This window comes from Fukomys damarensis, unplaced genomic scaffold (assembly GCF_012274545.1).
Source record: "Fukomys damarensis isolate Sample0158 unplaced genomic scaffold, DMR_v1.0_HiC HiC_scaffold_32, whole genome shotgun sequence".
In the NCBI taxonomy this organism is placed as follows: domain Eukaryota; kingdom Metazoa; phylum Chordata; class Mammalia; order Rodentia; family Bathyergidae; genus Fukomys; species Fukomys damarensis.
In genome coordinates, this window is record NW_022900944.1 from 10,046,648 (window position 1) to 10,068,326 (window position 21,679).

General features: G+C 37.7%; 1 protein-coding gene across 1 annotated transcript; it reads right to left on the bottom strand.

The window, feature by feature from the left end:
• Window positions 1-1,893: 1,893 nt before the first annotated feature.
• Ogfod1 (2-oxoglutarate and iron dependent oxygenase domain containing 1) lies at window positions 1,894-21,674 on the bottom strand. The gene is made up of 13 exons (XM_010638950.3): window positions 21,327-21,674; window positions 19,733-19,878; window positions 16,571-16,617; window positions 13,152-13,252; window positions 9,468-9,584; window positions 8,632-8,723; window positions 8,319-8,447; window positions 7,833-7,946; window positions 5,747-5,826; window positions 5,168-5,478; window positions 3,214-3,336; window positions 2,646-2,704; window positions 1,894-2,163 (listed from the first exon to the last, which is right to left on the bottom strand). The coding sequence occupies exons 1-13, from the start codon at window positions 21,478-21,480 to the stop codon at window positions 2,002-2,004; spliced, it is 1,635 nt and encodes a 544-aa protein (XP_010637252.1). The 5' UTR covers window positions 21,481-21,674; the 3' UTR covers window positions 1,894-2,001.
• Window positions 21,675-21,679: the final 5 nt, after the last annotated feature.

Here is a 21,679-nt window from a genome sequence, read left to right on the forward strand (position 1 = left end):
TACCAAACCTGTACAGCTATAAACAATATCTTTTATATTTATTCAATAATAAACTTTTACTTATTGTAACTTAGCTTAATTTTTGACTTAATAGCTTAAAACACACTGTAAAGTTATATAACATTATGTTCTTTATGTCATTTTTATATACTTTTTTTACATTTTTTCATTTTTACTTTTTTGTTAAAAACTAGGACAAATACACTAGACTACGTCTACACAGGGTCAGGATCATCAATACTGTTTTATAACTAATATTATTACATGTGTAAAACATAGTATAATGGGCATCCGTGCTAAAATGTGTTTTCTTGATTGGGATATATAATAAAAAATTTTTTAAAAAATCATCAACCTAAAACACAAAATGAAACTTGTTCTCTTAAACTTAGGAATAAATTTTAGATGAAGGAAAAGAGTGGCTGAAATTGAAAGACTCAGTGCTTTTCCTATTAATTAGTAATTGATAACCCACACTAAAAACTACTGAAACATCAAGAAACAGGAGAGAAAGGAAGGAAAGAGGCAGAGAGCATAGGATGGAGTGAGAACACCATCTTCATCTGCCTACACCCTCCCCCCCCAGTAATGGTTAGTTCTGACAGAGCCCTGTGGAGCAATTTGAAGGGAAAAAATAGAACAAATGGAGAGCCTGTTAGCATTCTGATGTGGCTGTTTAGCACTGGATCTCTTAAAGGAAAAAAGACAACTAGTTCTACAGTTAGAGCTGCAGAATTTAGGAAAATGAAAGCTGTGTAAGAGGCTAGACTCAGAAGCCAAAGCTCCAGGGTGGCTGGAGATGACTGCATAGGTGAGGAGCAGCCTGTCCTCTTTGCTGCCCCCAAGTTTGAGGCCATGTGGTTTTATCCAGACCTTTTCCAGGGAGTGACACCACACATCAGCTAAGTCTGCCCCATCCTGGAAGAGTCACACTGGAATGTAGCCTATAGGCAGTGAGAGAGGGAGGATAATGACTCAAATTGGGTCAGATCTCTAAGGCCCAGCATGAACCAGATTAAGATTTTACAATTGTCCACACAGTGTGACTGGAAAGAACAGACTCTGCGATCACTTATAATAAAAAAGAAATACCAATGAGGAAACACTGACGAACCTTGAGTGCTTTATGCTAAGTGAAAGAAGCCAATCACAAAGTACATGAAGTGTATACAAATACTGTATGATTCCACTGATGAGAAACATGAGTAGTCAACAGAGACAGAAAGGAGAATGTGGACAGAGGCAGGGGACAGTAGCGAGCTGTTATGTAGAGTTTCAGTTTCAGAGGATGGAAAATGTAAGATATGGTGGTGATGGTTGTATAATGTGAATATGCTCAATACCATTGAACTGTAAGTTTCAAAATGATTAAGCTGCTAAATTTTGTCTTTCAACAATATGAATAAGGAAAACAAATCACTGAAGTTAGAAAAAAGTTGTTGAAGCAGTCAATATGCAAAATGAACTCAATGTTTTTAAAAAAAGGAATTAAAAACCTGTTTTAAAAATAAGGGCTGGGGATGTAGCTTAGTGGTAGAGCACTGCCTAGCATACAAGAAGCTCTGGCTTCAATCCTAGGACCAGGAAAAAAGAAATCAAGAGATGAATACACAGGGCCAGGGATTTAGCTGTGGTTCCACCGCCTGCCTTGCAAGTGCAAGGACCCAAGTTTGATCCCCAGTACCAAATTAAAAACCTGTTTTAAAAATAAGGGCTGGGGATGTAGCTTAGTGGTAGAGCACTGCCTAGCATACAAGAAGCTCTGGCTTCAATCCTAGGACCAGGAAAAAAGAAATCAAGAGATGAATACACAGGGCCAGGGATTTAGCTGTGGTTCCACCGCCTGCCTTGCAAGTGCAAGGACCCAAGTTTGATCCCCAGTACCAAAAAAAAGTTGGAGAGCCTGCCACACAGCTCTCCTGCTCTCTATGCCTTGATCTTCCAGACCCCCTCTTACTGACTGAGGGGGTCTCTTCTTTTGTTCACCTTTGCCCAGTCCTCTTATTCATAATAGATGAATGAAAAGTCCCAGAAGCCAGTTCTATTTGGGAAAGTTTTCTTTTGTTCTAGGCTTCGATGGTTAATATGCTTGACAAACTTCAGAGTCTCTCTATCTCTGTAGACCAATGCCAAAGAATTGTTTTCTGGATTCACTATTAGCAGCTGAAAAAGGCAAATACAATTACACATCACAACACAGAGCTCATTCTCAACTCTTCAATGAGTTACTACAGAACATTTTCCATAGCAAGTATTTAAGATGGGGATAAGGAATCTTTTGAAAGAGCTTTCATTAGGAAATAAACTTTCTTCTGGGTTTCAAGACATTTTCCAACAAGCTCCATTCTATCAGCAAATACTTAGAAAGGTTATATCTAATGCATTTATTTCTGATGACAGATGATTTGTGGGAATGCATTCACAAGCCTCTTAATTTGTAATTTCTCAGTTAGGTAAAATAAATGCTCAGTAATATCCTTTAGCATCTGTATTCCATACTATTTCTTATAGAAATTACAGCCACTGCCAGGCATTACAACATAGACTAATAAGCTAAAGACCCTGGCAGAGGTTATAGAAATTGGGTCTCTGAAGAACAAAAGCCTTCTCATGAGCTAAAAAGTAGTGTTTGTGTAACATCTTACCTCTTCATCTTCACCTTTGGCAATATAGGAAGTAAAGCCACCATACTCTGGCTCCCAACCTACCAAGAGAAAAAAAACAGCACTCAGCTCTTGCCACAAGAGTTACATCACTCACTGAGAAGCAAGGGTTCTGGGATTCAGCAGTGACCAGCTCTATAACTTGGGAGCTTACCATCTGTTACCACGGAGTCTGTTTCTCCTAAAGGCCTAATTTCTCATACATGAACTGAAATTCGATCTTGCTTCAATTGATATTGAGTGAGAAAACTGAGATTTAAATGTTAAAGATACTCAGAAACACAATTACATGAAAGCTATGGGTGGGAGAAGATGGCCGGAGGAAGAATTGGGTACAGTCTATCTCCCATTCCTAGGTCAGAAATAAATACTTGAGCTGTGAGACTGAAATTCATGACACTCAACATCCATGAACTCATGAACTGTGAGATCCTGTGATAAGAGATCCTGGCTACAGAAAAATCACTTCTGAGTTCATTGAATTGGAGAGGGTCACTCAGGAAAGACTGCTCCTCTAAGCGAATATTTTACTGCTTTTTGTCCTTCTTACCTTCACAGCCACAGTAAAGAACTAAGTCCAGGGCAAATTCAGTCTGGCTGTTGTCATGGATTAAAGTGTAGTGACCAGTCCTCCAACGCCTCAGTTCCCCCTGGCAGGTGGGAACACTCGACTCTAAAAAAAAAAAACAAAACAAAACAACAGAAGAGAAACTAGTAAGTTTTTTTTGGTAGTGGGGATCAAACTCGGACCCTTGCACTTGTGAAGCAGGCAGGGGAACCACTGAGCTAAATCCCTGGCCCGCCAGTAAGTTTGAAGATAACTCTGATACAAATGCTAGAGGGTGAAGAAATGGGAATTAGCAATGATATGGTACTAGGTGAAACAGTAAGCCTTTCGTTTCTACCATCCAGTTTTATAAATGATTGTTCGAAGTTATCAGGTCTATATGAGGGGAAAAATAATTAGATTGCAATTTCTCTGTAATTTTTTTTTCTTTTTGGTACCAGCGATCCAACTTGGGACCTTGCGCTTGAAAGGCAAGTGGCAGAACCACTGAACTAAATCCCCAGCCCCGCTGTAATAATTTTTAAGTGACTGCAAAATAAACAAGTAAAAATTTAAAACTTCAGTATTATTTAATCTTAAGGAAAGAGATTCCTCAGCATGAGAAATCTGAAAGCAGAAACCATGGAAGGCAGATATAGATGTTTATAACAGCGTTTTTGTAAAGTTTATAGGTGGGGAACACTTGTCTAGCATGCATGAGACCCTTGGCTTGATCCCTCGCACTCCCTACCAAAAGAAAAGCTAAATCATGTGGAACAAAATTACAAAGAAAACTATTAAAATACACAGGACAGAGCTAACAGTCCCATAAGTAACATTTTTTATAATAGGTAAGAAAATGACAAAAAGCCCAAATGAAAGAAACTCAAAATACCCAATAAATGTAAATTTATAGCCTACACCATTAATCAATGAAAGGCAAGTGACATTTTCATCCACAGAGTAATCAGAGTTGGAAAAGAAACACAATAATAATTACTTTGCCAGAAAGGATAGAATCATATATAATGCTGGTGGGAAGGCAGATTGATAGAAATGTTAGGGGAGCCAATTTGATAACTGCTTTAAGATTCTGGGCAATCTACAGGCATGGTGGCCCACATCTATGATCCTAGCACTCTAAAAGCCTGAGGCAGAAGGATAACAAGTTTAAGCCCACTCTACAATTTAGTGACTTAGTGATATCCTGTCTCAAAATAAAATCCCAAGTACTGAAAAACAAAACTAAAAACATGCAGTTTTTGACATTGTACTTTCCCTTCTCCCACCCAAGTACTAACCAGCCAGAACCTGCTTAGCTTCAGAGATCAGCTCCATTAACACAAGCAGTTCTAAAAAGCTGTTCTAAGAAACAATGATGGCAAAGAACTGAAAAGAATCCAAACACCCAACATGGGGCTAGTTATGGTCATCTGCTGAGATATTTTGCAGTCAATAAAAATGATCAAAATGGCTTAAAAAATGATTAGCTGTGAAACAGAGTCTTGAAATATAGTGACAAAAATGCAATATTGGACATCAAATACAGATATGTAGAGCTGCTCTGGGGGAGGCAAGGGCTTCCTAGAGTGTGCAAATCTATAGTATAAAGGATGGAAAATGTTTAAGTGAGAAAAGATTACACAAAAATATATAAAGCCTAATCCCATTATAAATACATGTGTATATATGTTTCCTGAATCATGTGCTCCCGTTCAGTCATTCCTTAACACGTAACCCTAATACAATGGCATGTATATTTTCTTGTTGCCTGTGTATACATTTACATTTCCCACTAGAATGTAAGCTCCAGGAAAGCAACGACTTTGTTTTGCTTTCCAACTCCTGAAATATGAGGCTTAGCACAATAGTAGATACTCAATATTTGTTGAATGAATGAATGTTTGTACAGTGAATGGTTAAAGGTAAATAAGGACAGATCCTAACACCAGCTTACTTTTCTTTGCTGCTTCTTTCCCTGGCGCTGAGTCTATCTGTTCACTGCTCTGTTGGCTGTTGTCAATGATGGCTGCCTGATTATTCTCTGAGGAGCTATGGCTAGTCCCCTCTTCAGTGCTACCAGCAGTCCCACAGGCTGCTTCTCCTTCTGTCTTGTCCTTGATTTCATCTTCTTCTGAAGGGGCCAAGAAATGAAGCTTCAGGCCTGTGAAGTTGGAAAGCAGCAAGAACAATGCCTCCGAGCGAAACAACTCCATGCAGTTCTTCAGTGTATCAGGGAGCTGACTCTCTTCAGCTTTCTCGTAAAACCTGAAAAGCAGCAATGCCAAGTTCATCAAGCCCTCATGTAAAACTGCTCATGGAATAAATGCTGATCATTAGCTTTGACCTGTCTTCCCAAGTCTTGGCACAGCCTACTAAAGAAGTTTCTCATAATGGTGAGATTTGGTGGGGTATGCTATTGGATACCCCCTGGAACGAAACATCATTACAGCAAATGCCCTATTACTGGAAGTGAGCTGTGCAGACAAAAAGATAGCTGAATGCAGATGCAGATGTCTCATATGATGGGTTCTACCTTTTGTTAGGGGGACCACGGCTGTTCCATTCCACATCTCCTTTCTCCAATGCCTCACAGACCTTTGCAAACTTCTCAGGCTGGAAAACAAGCAAATAAAGAAGCAGTGATTTTTCTTATGATCTCTGGCAGTATGGCAGCTTTGCAAACAATCAGTCTGATTCCTAAAACGTCTGTATAACACTCACCTCCTTTACACAACATCAGCTACTGTGAAGTTAGGGCCCACATTGAATACACTGTCATCCTGCTTTAGCTAGGAGACCTGAGCACCAATGTGAGCATTCCTTTAGGCAGTTGCATATCTTTAGCCTCTAATTCTTAGATTTATAAAAATCAGGATCCTAATACAGACTTTTTCACTCATAGGCTATTGTGAGAAACAAAAAGTAACTGCATTAAAGTCAGTGTGATTACAAAGAAAATCGCTGTATAATATACAGATTCTCTTGGCCTTAGCTCATTCCCTTATTTAATGAATTTTCTAAATTCAAAAAGTTGAGTTGTAATACAAAAGCTGGTTAATCTATTGCAACATTATCCACAAGAGGTTTTACATGTATTTGTTTAATACAATTTCCTAGCAGCTCCTATTAGCTGTAAACATGTAAAAGGGAGAGAAAAACAAAACAAAACCAAACCTCATAGCATCAATTAAGTAAGCTCAATTAAATTACTAGTTAAGTTATTTACTGGAACACTCCTCAAATTCTGTAATATGCTATATGTCAGCTATAAAATTCCAAGGAAGAAAGCTAGCACATAGACTCTCTCCACCTCCTTTCATGAAGGAACAGCTCTTGGGAATGTGATTCCACTGGACCCATGGGCAACTGTGAAGCGCCAATGATCTCACAATAGCCCTCACAAAATTCTGCAAGAAAAGCAAGGCAGGTATTATACTAATATAACTGATGATAAAATAAATACCCAGAGAAATGCAGTGATTTACTCAGGTTATGAATATAGGTCTTCTGACTTCAGGTCTCTTTCCATTAACTTCTTAAATTTCCACATCACTGCCTAACATTCATTAATAGATGATGACTGCTGGGTGCAGTGATGCACATCTATAACCTCAGCTACTCTGGAGGCAGAGGCAGGAGGATTGCAAGTTTGAGCCCAGTTGGAGCAACTCAGTATGACTCTGTCTCAAAATAAAAAGAGCTGGGGATGCAGCTCAGTGCTAGAGCACTTATCTAGTATTTTTGACATAATCTTCAATAGTGTAAAAAATAAAGTAAGTTTTAAAAAAATGATGTTGATCAACTACAATTAAATGATATCTTTTTTTTTTTTTTTTTTTTACTGGGGATTGAATGTGGGACCTTGTGAGGCGTCAGTGGAACCACTGAGCTAAATCCCCAGCCCAATAATATCTACTGTTAAAAATAAAAATAAGCGCCAGGTGTGGTGGTGCACACCTGTAATCCCAGCACTAGGGAGGCTGAGGAAGGAGGATCGCTGTGAGTTCAAGACCAGCCTGGGCTACATAGTGAGTTCCAGGTCAATCTCAACTACGTAGTGAAACCTGTCTCAAAAAACTAAAAAAAATAAAAAAATAAGCACCATACTTGTTAAAGGAATAGAAAGGGAATGAGGTAACAACTCCCTTTCAGGGTGGAACCTTTTATAGGCCTGTGTATACTGCCTGATAAGGTTTTAGAAAAGTTGGACACAATGGCGTATAACGACCTGTAATCCCAGCTACTGGGGGAGCTGAGGCAAGAGGATCACAAGTTCAAGGCCAGCCTGGACATCCTAGCAAGACCTTGTCTCAGAATAAAATTTTAAAAACAGTTGAGTATGTAACTCACTGGTACAGGGCTTGCCTAGCATGTGCAAGGCTCTAGGTTCAAATCCCTGATACCACAAAAAACAAAAGAATGGTTCTAGATTAACAGGAATATCCAAGAGTCTTAATCTACTAAGCATAAAACTAATACCAATATGTACTATTACCATTTCTGTATCTTGAGGAAAAAAAATGATATAAATATTAGAGCCATGAAGAAAAAACAACTCTTAGTGATGTCTATACATCCATTCAGGATGACTGCCTGCTGAGCAAGATATGCTGACCTACCTTAAGAAATTCCTTCAAGAGAATTTCAGACCTTTCTTCAAACTCTTCTTGAATTTGAGCTTGATATTCCATGTCCAGATAAGAAGCGTTGATCCACTCATACAAAATTTCATGCTTACAAAGAAGCAGCAGGTACAAAAGACGAGTTAATAATTCCTATGGCTTTTGTTCTTACATCACTTCACACTATTAAAATACATGTAAATCCTCACTGTATAAGTTTTTTCTTTTCTTTTTTGGTATTGGGGATCGAACTTGGGACCTTGTGCTTACAAAGTAGGTGGCAGAACCACTGAGCTAACCCAGCCCAAGTTCTTCCTATTAAGCATAAAGTATTGGAAAACTGCCTGAAAAACATCACAAGTTTAAGAAAAATGGAAGGTGCAAGCTCAAAGTCTAGTTTCTTTTTCAGGAAGACCTAATTTTAAAATCAGAAAACGAAATGCTGTAACTTCTAAAATAATGATCCCAATAATTTATCCATACATCTTGCGGGATGTGAGGGTTCCGGGGTATGAGGGGCTCAATGTAGGTGGTCGGCCTGGTCAGCGAAGGACCATGAAACCAGCCACTGATAGATATACGTGACTTTTCTTCAGAAAGGACTTCAGACACCTGCAAGAACGAGAGCAGCAGCACATCAACACAAGGGAAGAGGAAGATCCTTCAAGCTAGGTATGAAAACAACCTGGTCAGTTAACAAGTCCAATAGGAAGCTGTCACATTTGGATAATGAGTGACTACAAAGTGTGGTCCTTAGTACTTGTATACCCATATATTTGTGGCTTACAATCTTTACCTGGTGAAAGGATACTGGAGACACTTCAAAGAAAACCAGTTTGTTCCATGAAGGGACAAGAGACTTGACAATCTGCTTCGGCTGAAAGTGTTCTGCACCAGGAGAGAACACATCCATAAACATGGTTCAGTATCATTAACCACTTCCAGGACACCTCATTTCACTCTTGACAACTCTCACATTTCTGAGGTTAGGTGGAAGTACCCATCAGAGTCTAAAAGACCACCCCTTCCACCTGTTTCATCCATACTTGCTTGTTCTGCTAGGTGGTACATTCTTGTTTGTTTGTTTGTTTTTGTTTTTTGAGACAGGGTTTCACTATGTAGTTGAGACTGACCTGGAACTCACAATGTAGTCCAGGCTGGTCTCAAACTCACAGCAATCCTCCTTCCTCAGCCTTCCGAGTGCTGGGATTACAGGCACACGCCATCACACCCGGCTAGGTGATGTATTCTTACCACATCATCCATTTATAATTGATGAGGGCTGAAAGTTTCCTGGTGTCAACCTGTGGTGTCAGTCATTAAAAGAAAAAAACCCTAATTTCCTGTCAAACAGACTGGTCCTGGCAGATTCATATCCACAGGCATCTCTGAGGGCTTCCTATCCTCCCACACTCAATAGAAGCAGGGTCTACTTTTCACCTTAAATTGATTTTAATTTATCTCTGGAGTAATAATTATTTTCAGTAAACTTTAACAGGTGGCTGTCAGGGCTGGCATTAATTCCTCTTGAGGTAGCCACTGTAAGTAACATCTCCTTTGAAGTGATACTGAGTCAACTTGGTTTTAATTCAGGAAGGATCACTGGGGGTAATGAGCATGCACCCATCTTACCATCAGTGTTGTACAGGTCCAGTGTGCCCCCCAAGCTCCTGTCCCAGGGAGGAACCAGGTACAGAATGAAAGCGATCCGGCGCCCTTCCAGCTCATCATCATGGCAGAGCAGGGCATCTACAAAAGTTTTTAATGCACATCTTAGATGCCTACATAAACAATAAGCAGCTGCACAGATAAATCTACACAGTCACTAATTATATATATTTTTACCTATAGAGGTATATTTACTTTTTTGGTTTTGAGACAAAGTCTCATTACGTAGTTCAGGCTGGCTGGCTTTGAACTCACTATGTAGCCCAAGCTGGCCTGGAAATCTTGGACATCCTCATGCCTCGGCCTCCCGACTGCTGGGATTACAGGTATGCACCACCAGGCCTAGCAGTGTATTCCCTTTTTAAAAAAAGGTATCCTGGGCTGGGGATTTAGCTCAGTGTGCCACCACCTGCCTCACAAGTCCAAGGTCCTGAGTTTGATCCCTGGTACCAAAAATAAATGAATAAAGGTATCCTAATGTGATTTTTGCAGTCTGCATTTTTTATTATGACTAACGCCTTTCCATATCAATATACACGTTTAATTCAATCCCTTGTATACACACACACACACACACACACACCACTTTTAATGGCAGAAGTTATGTTACTATGTGAATTGTAAATTTACCTTCTTCCTTAACTGGTTTCCTATTTTTAATTAAGTTGTTTTTGGCTATTACAAAGAATGCTTTAATAAATATTGTTACACATGTATCTTTTCATCCTTGTTCCTATTAACTGTTTAAGTTAAATTTCTAAAACCATATGGTGGGACTGAGCAAGGTAGACATCTATGTGGGGAGGGAAAGGGAGAGAAGAGCACAGTGAACTGAAACCATTTACACAAAGCAATTGTGCCAGTAGAGAAACATACTGAAGATAATGGGATTCTAGTCTCTCACTGTTGAAGAAGAAGAAAAAAAAAAAAGAAGAAATACGGAAAATGAGAAATCTGTAATGAACCCTACACTATTTTTTTGAGACAAGGTCTTGCTTTGTAGTGCAGTCTGGCTTGTAGCCCGGGCTGGCCTTGAATTCGTGATCTTCCTGTCTCAGTGGTACCACCATGCTCTGTTGTGCGGTTTGTATAATTGGAACTGGAGGAATCAATGTGAATTCAATTTCCTAGAGAGATATAGCAATACATATAAGTGTATGTGTATGTATCCAGATGTATATGTGTATTCACACAAGATTTGTGGTAAAAGAGTCTGGGCCCAGTGAAACCCCAATGGTAAAGATACCTAGAATCCAGCTCTCGATTGTTAAATATCATTCTTCACCAAAAGGAACCAGAGTTCTTAGGAAGAATGGCTGACTAGGTTATTCTTGGACTTGGGAAGGAAAACGTAAGTCTAAACATTCTTGTTTTACAAAAAGTAAGAAGTAAAATAATGGGGACATAGCATAATGATATAGAAGTCAGTTTGAACTTGCCTTCCCTGATCAAATCTAGGACAATATAAATACCAATAACAGAACTATTGGGCCAGGGATTTAGCTGGGTGGAGCCACAGCCTGCCTCACAAACACAAGGTCCCAAGTTCGATCCCTGGTAACAAAACAAAAACAGAACTATTATAGTAGGGTGCAGGGGTACATGCCTATAATCCCAGCTACTCAGGGCGCTCAGGTAGGAGAACAGCAAATTTAATGTAGCCTCCTCAACGTAGTGAGATCCTGTCTCAAATTGAAAAAAAAAAAAACTGGGTAGAAAAGCTAAGTGGTGGAACACTTGCTTAGCATGTGCAAAACCCTGGTACCGGTAAAAACAAAAACAAAAAAAACCCAAACCCAACAACAAAATGCTCCAAACAGTCTATTACATGAAGAGTAATCTATAAATCCATACCAATATAAATAAGTGAATGAATAATGGGGAGAAAAATGACAACCAATAAATGTAGAATAACTGTATTATAAAATCACTATTGGGCACCCTCTATTGCAGTAGCTTAGCAAGAAACATCAGTGGATATTAAAATAAGTGAATTAAAGTTTGATAAGAAATGGGAGGGGCGGGGCTTTAGCTCAGTGGCACTGTGCCTGCCTCGCAAGCGCAAGGTCCTGAGTTTGATCCCCAGTACCAAAAAAAAGGGATAATTATAAAACCTTAAAGTATCTCCTTACAAAATACACAGTGATGGTGGGAAAAAGAACAGCGGGAAAACCTGATATCAGCCAACACTTTCAGTAACTGACATTACCATCATTAATAATATGACATACACCCCAACTGTACCACCTAGTAGGACAGAGTGAAAAGAACACAGAATTTATTTCCAGTGAAGAACCATGGCTTGAATCTAATCATGAGGAAGCATCAGACAAATTTAGACTGGGTCTGAAATAATGTGCCTGTAAACTCTCAGAAACACCAAGATTGCGGAAGCCCATAAAGGACTGAAAAACTGTTCTGGGCTGAGGCAGAAAGACATGACAAATAAAGGAGCAACCCTGGACTGGATTCCTTTGCTACTGAAACAATATTAAATATGAACGGGACCTGTGGACTAAATCGAATAATGCATAGATATTAATTTCCTGATTTTGATGACTTATTACTTTCAAGTAAAAGAATAAACATTACAGAAACTTCTGAAATAAAATAGTATTGAGAAACATTATGACTGCAACCTACTTTTAGGTAAAATAGGAAACATTATTTGTACTGGGCTTGCTGCTTTTTTTTGTTTGAAATTACTTCAAAGTAACAAAGTAAAGATATATTCCATGGCTTTTCATATGTATCACTTAGTTATCTCCACAAAAGTTGTTATCAATTCTGTTTCCCCAGGACACTAGATAAGAGGAAACCTAAATCAAAATTAAACTGATTGACTGATGGATTGAGAGAGGGTCTCACCATGTAGTTCAGGCTAGCTTTGAATTCACTATGTAGCCCAGGCTGGCTTCGAATTCATAGCAATTCTCCTGCCTCAGCCTCCAGAGTGTTGGGTTTACAGGTGTGTGCTATCAAATGTGAATGCGGCCACAACTTTATTTAGTTAAAACAAAACAAAAATAAAACCAAAAAAAATTCCCCAAACTTGTATTCAAAAGTATAATCATGTGCTCTGAAAGGAACTACAAGGATGAGCCCCAAACTGGTTACAAACAGAGAGGTGACAGGGACTAAGGCAGTTATACAGAATACTTTTATAGTGCTTGAACTTATTCCCTTAAGTATATATTCACATTACTTTTAAAACAAAAAAGAGAAGGAAAATGGCGCTGAGATGGTTGTTTCTTAGGAAGGCTGTGAACACAATTTATCATCTTTGGGGCTGGGGATTTAGTTCAGTGGTTCTTCCACCTGCCTCGCAAGTATGAGGACCCGAGTTCGACCCCCATTACCAAAAGAACAACAACAACAACAACAACAACAAAAAAAAACCAAATAAAAAATTTATTATCTCTGAATTTCTTGCCTTTGTATGCAAGGTTAGTATGTATGTGCATTATGAGCATTTTTCTCAAAATATGGTCAATAGCTTTCATCTCTTCCAATAAGGTGGCTAAGTCTGTGAGCTGTGTCTCACCCATGCAGGAACATTAAGACTAGTATTTTGGAGCATTGATGCTGTCTTTCCATCACTGTGGAGTGAAAGCCGTTAAATCTTACAGACAATTCTGTCTTCCTTACCAGTGAATTCATACTTAGCACAGGACATATCAATGGTTGGTTCCAGGTCTATGTTAGAAATGTCAGAAAGCCAGGCCCGGAAATTTTCAAACAGAAGTTTCCTAGAAGTGTAAACAAAAGATGACTTGTTAAGCCATAGTGTGGGCTCTATCTGGATCTATGACACAACTATTTTCTTAGAGGTCACATTTTATTGAAGAGATCCATGCTCAGATTTCACTCCAAAGGTCCTGAGAAATGTTTCCCAGTTTTAACTTGCACAATTTAAGACCAGTAAATGTAAATCCCTAGCTACTGCAGCAATATTTTTGCTCTCAAGGCTCATTTATTTCATTTTCTCAGTATTTTTTTCCTTCTAAATTTAAAGTTTATCCTACCACAGTAGCATTTTGGCTTTATCCTAACAACTTATCATGCCATTGTTCCATTCCAAATTACTGATTTTTCAGACATGTTTCTGAGCAGGAAAATGGAAAACTCAAGTGTTTTTCTTTATACCAAACGTGTTTTTTCTCCCATACTGATTGCTCTGAAGCTAACTGGATATTCTATAATTCAGTTCAATTCTGACATCATCAGCAAGGGGCATGTAAGGGCTTGGTTCATTAGGTCTACCCCTCAACTTCAGACACCAACCTCAAGTCTAGGTTACGATCTGTATATCAGATGTTCCCACAAAACCGTGAAGTTTGGTCATTTTCTGGACAGTTTACATTCTACATGGGATAGCCAAAGGGAAGATATTCATGGGAAAATATTGGGAAAAGGCATAATAGCTTCCCAGTACCTCCAAGTTTTCAGCAAACTGAATTCCCCTTGGTTAGGGATTTTTATGGAGTCTTCATTATGCAGGCATGATTGAACAAACCACTCACTATTAGTGATTAACACAATTAACTACCACCCTCTCTTTTCCTTCAAACATTGTAGTAGTGGGGCTGAATGTTTCAACCTTCTACTCACATATTTTGATTCCCTGGTAAACAGCCCCAGAGTCCAAATCTTTGGGGCTTTTCAAAATCACCTCATTAATATAAACTCAAGTTTAGTAGAAGAGGGTTCGTTTTAACAAAAGATGTTTTGTTTGCCTTTACTGCTCTGATAATTCCAAAGGTTTTAGGAGCTTGGTGCCAGGAATGGAGACTAAAATCAAACATATTTCCTATTATAAATTGCAATATCAGAAGCACTCACTTAGCAGCACCATTTAGTGAACACTTGGATGATATTGTTACAGAAGGTCAAAAAGATTTCAAACTGCAGAAACAGTGAGTACTAAATTGTACAGTAATCAGTAAAATCTTTCATAGAAGTGCTAACGGGATACCAAGAAAAAGATTGTAAGCTTTTCCATTTATCAGCTGAAGTAGTAAAAATCTGTGTAGAAATTGCTTTAACACAATTCATACTTCACTCAGGCAAAGAACTTTGAAATTAACTTTCATGAATGACAAAAATTTCAAAGGATTTATATTAATTTAAATCATGTACATCAAGATATTTGATTGGTATTTTTTGATCATCTTGGTCCAAATCTATATAATTGAAATTCCTCCCAAATGCAACTGTGCTGTTCATAATTAAATATCAAGTCTTCCGGGAGATCCATGAAATTTCATTATCAAATACTTTATATTAGACACTATTCAAAATAGTCCATAAAATACTACACTTGGTTAGTACAACCAGAAGTGTTCTGTAACTTTTAAAGGCAGAGCTACAAGTTATTTAGAATGAACCGAGAGAGCAAGCTGCTGAATCAGGCTTCAGACAATGTGGGTGATAAAACATTTCTGCAAAATCTTGCTATTTTAAACAACTAATATCATAAAAGGCTCTTATTAGTAGCTTTAACCCTTCCCCCCAAATTTATTCCATGAAAGGTTCTTCTGCCCTTACTATGAATGTGCCAGGAACAGGTTTATTTTCTGACACTATTACCACTTTTTAATTTCATTCATGAGATGATTCTCACGGCAACCCAAATGGCAGATAAAAACACAAAGATTGGCTTTCTGTAATGACCAATGAATTCTGGCTCTTACACTATCTGGATGTGACCATTTGGGTAGAGAATGTAACTCGGTCCCAGATGAAATAATCATCAGAGGCTGTTGTGAACCAAAGAGATAATGCCTTAAAGCAAGACTATCTCTCTGAGGGAAAAAAGTCTAAATTAATTTGAAATATTATGTGTTATAATTAAGATATAAGCAATACTTTAGGATTTAGAAGAAATAACCTGTGCAGGCTGCCAGCATGTATTAAAGAATCTCAGAGCTAAAAAATAATTTAAAAACACAAACCAAAAAATAACTCCTTCCAGATAGACAAGAAACAGCTATTATAAATCAACATATATTTACTACAGAAAAACTAGGAAAAAATCCTACAGATGTAAAAAGAAACCATTTTTAAAAAACCCTGTAATCCCACTAGTCAAACATTCCATTTTTCCAAGTCTTTATTATGTACACACAGACATATATTGGGGTATCTGTGCATACATATTCTTTTCTTAAATAGGGTTATATTGCGTTTGTGTACTTTTTTTCTCTTGATAAAAGTGTATTACAATGAATTTAAGAAAGCGTTAATTGTAAGAATGATTTCTTGGTATATGCCTAAGAAAAAAGTCATTTAAATTAGGACAAAACAGTGATTGTGTGAGACACTGGATCACACAAATGTCAAAATATGGGAAAAAAAGAACTATTTTTGAATTGATGAAAGAAGAGTATAAGTATCAAATTTAAGCATTTAAATTCATATAATTTTTTAATGGCTATATAGTTTCCACTTTATGTTTTATACCATTATCTATATAAATCTCCACAGATGGCTATTTGAATTTATATATAATTTTGCTCCATATGAGCATTACAACAATTTCATGGAATCCCTGAGTACATTGTTAATTATTGTCAAATAATTATTTATTATCAAATAATTAATTTATTGTCAAAATAAATTTTTATAAGTAGAATTACTTTACAAAAAAGATATACATACTTTTAGGGGTTTTATACATCTTTCCAAACCATCTTCTATAAAAGGCTGCAACAGTGTACTATATAAAGGAATCCACAACCCTGTCAACACTGATGTGTTTTACCCCCTGGTATTTCCCTACTTAACAATGTGAAAAATAGTATCTCCATTGTTACTCTTTTGTTTCCTTGATTACTAACAAAGTCAAACATTTTATCTTAAGAATTTGGGCCTTAAAATCAGACAGACTTGGGTTTACATCCAAGCTCCCTCAATTTTAAACTGGGTAGTTTTAAAAAAGCTACTTAATTTCTCAGTCTGTTTCCTCTTGTACAAAACGTCAGCAAAACTATATGACATATATTTAAAGTATTTACCACTATACCTAACACATATTTGACAACCAACAAATACGATTGTTTGCTTACCGTAAAGCTGTGATATGAGGCTCTTTTCTCTTCTTCAAATCATCAGACTTGATCATGAAAAAAAAGAAAACAAGAATTTCTTTATTACTATACATTAGGCACAAAGAGCAGAGTAGACTAATGAGGTCTCTGGCAGTATAGCATTGTGGGTAAGAGCCTGGACTCTGAAGCCAAACTGCCTCACTTTGGTATATGGCCTTTCCACCTGGCAGATTTGACTTAGGCAAGTAACTTGATCTTTATGTACTCACTCATTCAGAAAATACTCTAGTTATTACAGAGAATTATGTTTATTGGGGGAGATAATAAACATAAAAGTAGATTGTTAGCATAAAGGTGGTAATTGCAAAGGAAAAAAACACAAGGAAAGAGAAGTGAGGTAGTGCTGAGAGTGGGGTGGGGTTTGTAATCATAGAGAGGGACACCACGATAGGCTTCAGTTAGGTAAAACAAAGCTTATTCCAGATATTTGGGGGGCTTCATGGCTAAGTCCACAAACGTTAAATGCAAAAAATCTTAACACTTCAAAATGAAATCCTGTATCCACTAGAAGTTATTGTTCAGCTTCTGGTAACATGTAAACTGCTGTCTGTGTACATATATTTGCCTATTCTGGATGCTACATATAAATGAAATCATATAATATACAGGCTTTTGTATCTAGTTTCTTTGACTTAGCAAAAGTTTTTCAAAGTTCATCCATCTTGCAGAAGTAGATTCCTTTCTATAGCTAAGTAGTACTTTATTGTATCAAGGTAAACTCCACCGTGTTTATGCATTTATCAGTTGATGGGACATTTGGGTTTTTCTACTTTTTGGTTATTATAAGTACTTCTGTTACGAACCCTTGTGAAATTGCTCCTTTTGAAAAAAATTCTGTGAACAAGTTTTTATGTGAGCATGTGTTTTTCAATTCTCTTGGGTTTTACATTTTAAAAGAATACAATGATTATTATTGTGTAAGCAAGTGAGCACAGAAGACTAGTTAATACACAGATAAGACTAATTCTAGGGCCGGGGATTTAGCTCAGTGGTTCAGTGGCCTGGGCCACTTTGCAAGTAAAGTGAACATTTGTCTCTAGGAAGGATATAGAAGGTCAAATGCTGTTAGAAAGAAAAGGGATGTAGGTGAGGTCTGAAGGGGCAGGAGACTGAGAACAGGATTTATATTTACTGTCTTAGAGTAAAGAGATCCTGTCCGACTGTGATCAGGCAGTGAGCAGGATAAAAATTATTCACAGCAGAGCCCATGTAGGTTTAAAGGAATAGCTTTCCCCGTCTTTCATCCAAGGCCCTTTTTATTATTTTTCCTCTCACCGATTTCAATCAATGAGATATTTTCATTTGTCAAATTGCATCATGTAAAAAACCACTCCGATATCTTAATTTGGTAATCAGAGATGTATATACCTCTAAATCAACAAGAGGCCTGCTGTTATATCCAAAGTGGATATAATTATAAAGATAGACAACTGTGGTTTTTTCATTAACTTGAGCAACCTTACTATGAATTGAAGTTTAACTTTATTTGATTTACTGAATTAAGAGTCTCGTCATACATGCACTTAGCCTGGTTAATTCCATCATATGTATGAGGTCCGAAGACAAGATTGGGGTAGGATAAGTCAGCTGGCCACATGATCAATAATGAGTAAGATAAAGGAGTAAGAGAGTGGGAGGGGTAGGGGAAAGGAATGAAGGGAAAAGAAAAAATATGAGAAAAGGAGAAAAATAGAAACAAAGTCTTTAGAAACAGGGAAGGGTAGAGGCTTCGGGTGAAGGGAGGGCAGGGGAATGGGGAAAAATAAGAAAGATGCATCATGTAAAAGTACAAGATCTCAATGATGAATTTTACCATATTGCATACCTAAAATGTGCCAATAAACTTAATGGAAAAAAACGAATAAGAGAAATGCAGCATATATCCTCTTATCCTAGATAAAGTCAAAGGGAAAATGCAAACAAAACAATTCTTCATCTTTATGTTTTGAAATTTTAAATCCTGAGGTCACTGAGGTTTTTCTAAAGGATTTTTCATCTGTCTCGTGTAGCAAGCGATATTCCTTGAACTGGGGAAACCAGTTAAGTTATATTTTTTATAGACTGGACTATGTCTTCTAAGAGTAGGAAAAAATAGTCCCGATTTCAAGATGTCTTTTTAGCCAAATTAAATTGTTCACCAAAAAAATAATAGATTTAACTTTGATGGATAACTGCAATTCAGAATACACTGTAACACATCAAGCCATTTAAAGACACGAACTCAAAATTTTAAATGGTTCTGATCTTCCCATGTATGAGTCTCTTCTTACCAATCCTCAAAACCTATTACATTCCTTTGTAACATACTTATATACTGGTTTAAAGTGTTTCTTAACTCTGTCACCATCAAATTCACACCCATTAGTTCAGATTTTTAAAGTCAGAGAGCAGGAACTCTCAAAATCTCTTGTAATAATGAAAGCACCTAACACAGTCAACACTCAGTCTATCTCTGTTAAATGAAGGAGTGCTTTTTACAAGACCAAGGTGAGAACCGTCCATGGAAAACCCAATCTAAAACCTCATCTTTTTTTTTTTACTTATGAATTTGAGTTTTTAATTACCCAATAACAAAGATGTGTATGCTACATACAAATAATATTCACATATGATCTCCTTGACCACCAGCCAATTTCAAAGATGATCTAGAATGTAGTTAGAATCTGTTCAGTACATACGCAATTATTGCATGGCTGTGCAAAGAAGTGGAGTTTATGTACATGTAGGTAGGTAGGTGACTGTAGATGGCCTGGACTGCTTTTATATTAGTGAAGTGTGTTTGTTGATAAATAGCTGTGTAACAGATTCCAACTCTTTCCTGATTCCTTATTTTACTAGATTTTGGCATTTAATAATAAAATGTTCATTTAAGGTGTAGAAACATGAGTCTTATTGTCTGCATATAATTTTTATATTGTTGCATAAGACTACAATGGATCATCTAAATTTCACTGGGAATGACTAACTTATAAAGGTGGTTTTAAAAATATTAAATTAAAAAAATCTTTCTTAGGGCAATACCCACTTGTTTGTAAAACCTCAAGTCTTGAAGGTACTGAAAAATTTTATAGATAATAAGTTTCTGAGGTAGAAGAACAAATATGATAGAGAAATAAATACCTGCTGGAACTTATATAAATCATTATACTTTTCATGGTAGTCCAAGTTCAAAAGCTCCCTGTGAAGTCCTTCCAAGAAGTCTTGGCTTTGGATGAAGTCTGGGATCACACAGTGAAGAAAGGGGTCCATGTCCATGACAATGGCTTCTGTTGGGAGGAAAACATTATCTACGACTTCCTTCCCTTTTGTATTTTTGACCACCAAGTAACATAGCAGAGAGAACACAAAAGGGGACGGTGTTGAATTTTGGGAACTTAACACCTAAGGTCTAAGATTTGGGGGAAGAAGTATAAGCTCTCCCCTTTCTTTATCATGTTCTTTTAAATAGAGTATGCTTAAGATACTAGTTGAGTACAGATGATGCTACTAAATCAATATTCTTGCTTTTTTTAGTTTTTCAGAGTAATGATTATTGAACTGAATATATGATTCTTATTTTTCCTCAAACTAAAATAAGAATAACAAATTAAATGAGAGTAACAATACTGGCTGGCACAGTCTTTTCATTTTACCTTTTCTTTTTCCAAGTTACTAGGGGAAAGTTACTAAACACTTTTTTAAAAATTAGTTCAGCATAAGATCATCTAATTCCTTGATTTGTATTCCAACACTGTACCCATTACCTCTAGGCAGGCTAGATTACTGCTTCTCTAACACAACCAGATGGATGGCTCAGTGGTGCTTTACATGCATTATCTCATTTAGATATCTCAACAGTCCTGGAGTAGGTATTATTATATACTGTACCACCCATCTTACAGATGAGGAAATTAAGAACTGTGAGTCTCCACAGCTTGCACTTTAAAACACTAAGCTCTGCATCCAGAGCACCCAGAATTTGGCTATTCAAAGTACTTAACTGAAAAAAAAGGGGGAGGGGGGACTTTGGAAGAAAATGTGGAACACATTATGCAGTTCTTATTCTATGAAGTGACAACTTGAAGCTGAGGCTGGAATCCTTTGACGAACGTTCCTTCCCTTGGTCACTACACGTTAAGTCATACAGTGGAACTATAGGTATGTCAAAACGAGTCAGCTCAAGTGCTCGCTCTGTCAGCTCACAACAAATGCTCTGGCTAAATTATCACGGGAGAACTGAGCAACAGCCTAGCGGAAAAATCACGTAAGGTTCTCAGTATTTGTCTAAATGTTTATTTTTCCTTACTCATTGACGCCTACATGGTTTAGCCTGTTAATCCCATCCAACACCTTCTGAGATAAACAATATTAATTATCCCACTTTATAAAAGAAGCAACTGAAGCTTCAAAATGTTAAATCCATTGCCAATGACCCACAATCAATGAAGATTCTAACTCAGGGATTTCCGATTACAGGATTCAACCAGTAATTTTGATGCCCTCAACTTCCCGACACTCGCCGGCCTACGTTTCTTTTTCTTCCAAGTTTTTCAACTGAAATTGAATGTGGAAAAAAAAGGGAGGAGCAGGCGAGGCAGAGCGGTCGGAAGTGGCTAAAGTCTTCCAAACACCTCTCCTCCACGGCCCAGCCGCCCAGGGCTGTCTCGCGTCCTCTGACTTTTAAGGGGCTTCCAGATCCCTGCGCAACGTCTCCTCCCTCACAGGACCCGGTTACCATGACTGAATGGCGTCCTATTAATCCAGGCTTCGGCCACCTGCTTTTTCAAGGTTTTCTCTGTGACAGCGTCCGAAAACTCCGCCATCACCTCCTTCTTTCCCCTCTTGCTCACTCGGGCCGGGCCAGGCTCCGCGGGTCGCTTCCCATTCATCTTGCAAGGTATAGAACCAAGCCCCACGAATGAAGACGCCACTTGCCGCCCGAAACTACCATTCCCAGAATGCCGCCTTTCTCGTGTTCACTAATGCTACCCAATAGAAAGTGCCATAATATGACAAGGCGGAACCTGTACCTGATTTACCAATGGGAGCTCCAGATACTGAGGGCTATCCTACCAACGATTGGTCCAA

Bases quoted from the DNA above. Each gene is read 5' to 3' on its own strand.
- Ogfod1 (XM_010638950.3), bottom strand. From the start codon at position 21,480: ATGAATGGGAAGCGACCCGCGGAGCCTGGCCCGGCCCGAGTGAGCAAG. The intron at 8,448-8,631 runs GTAAAGATTGTA...TCGTTCTTGCAG, and splicing joins CTCCAGTATCCTTTCACCAG to GTGTCTGAAGTCCTTTCTGA. The intron at 5,479-5,746 runs GTAGAACCCATC...GCTGCTTTTCAG, and splicing joins CGTGGTCCCCCTAACAAAAG to GTTTTACGAGAAAGCTGAAG.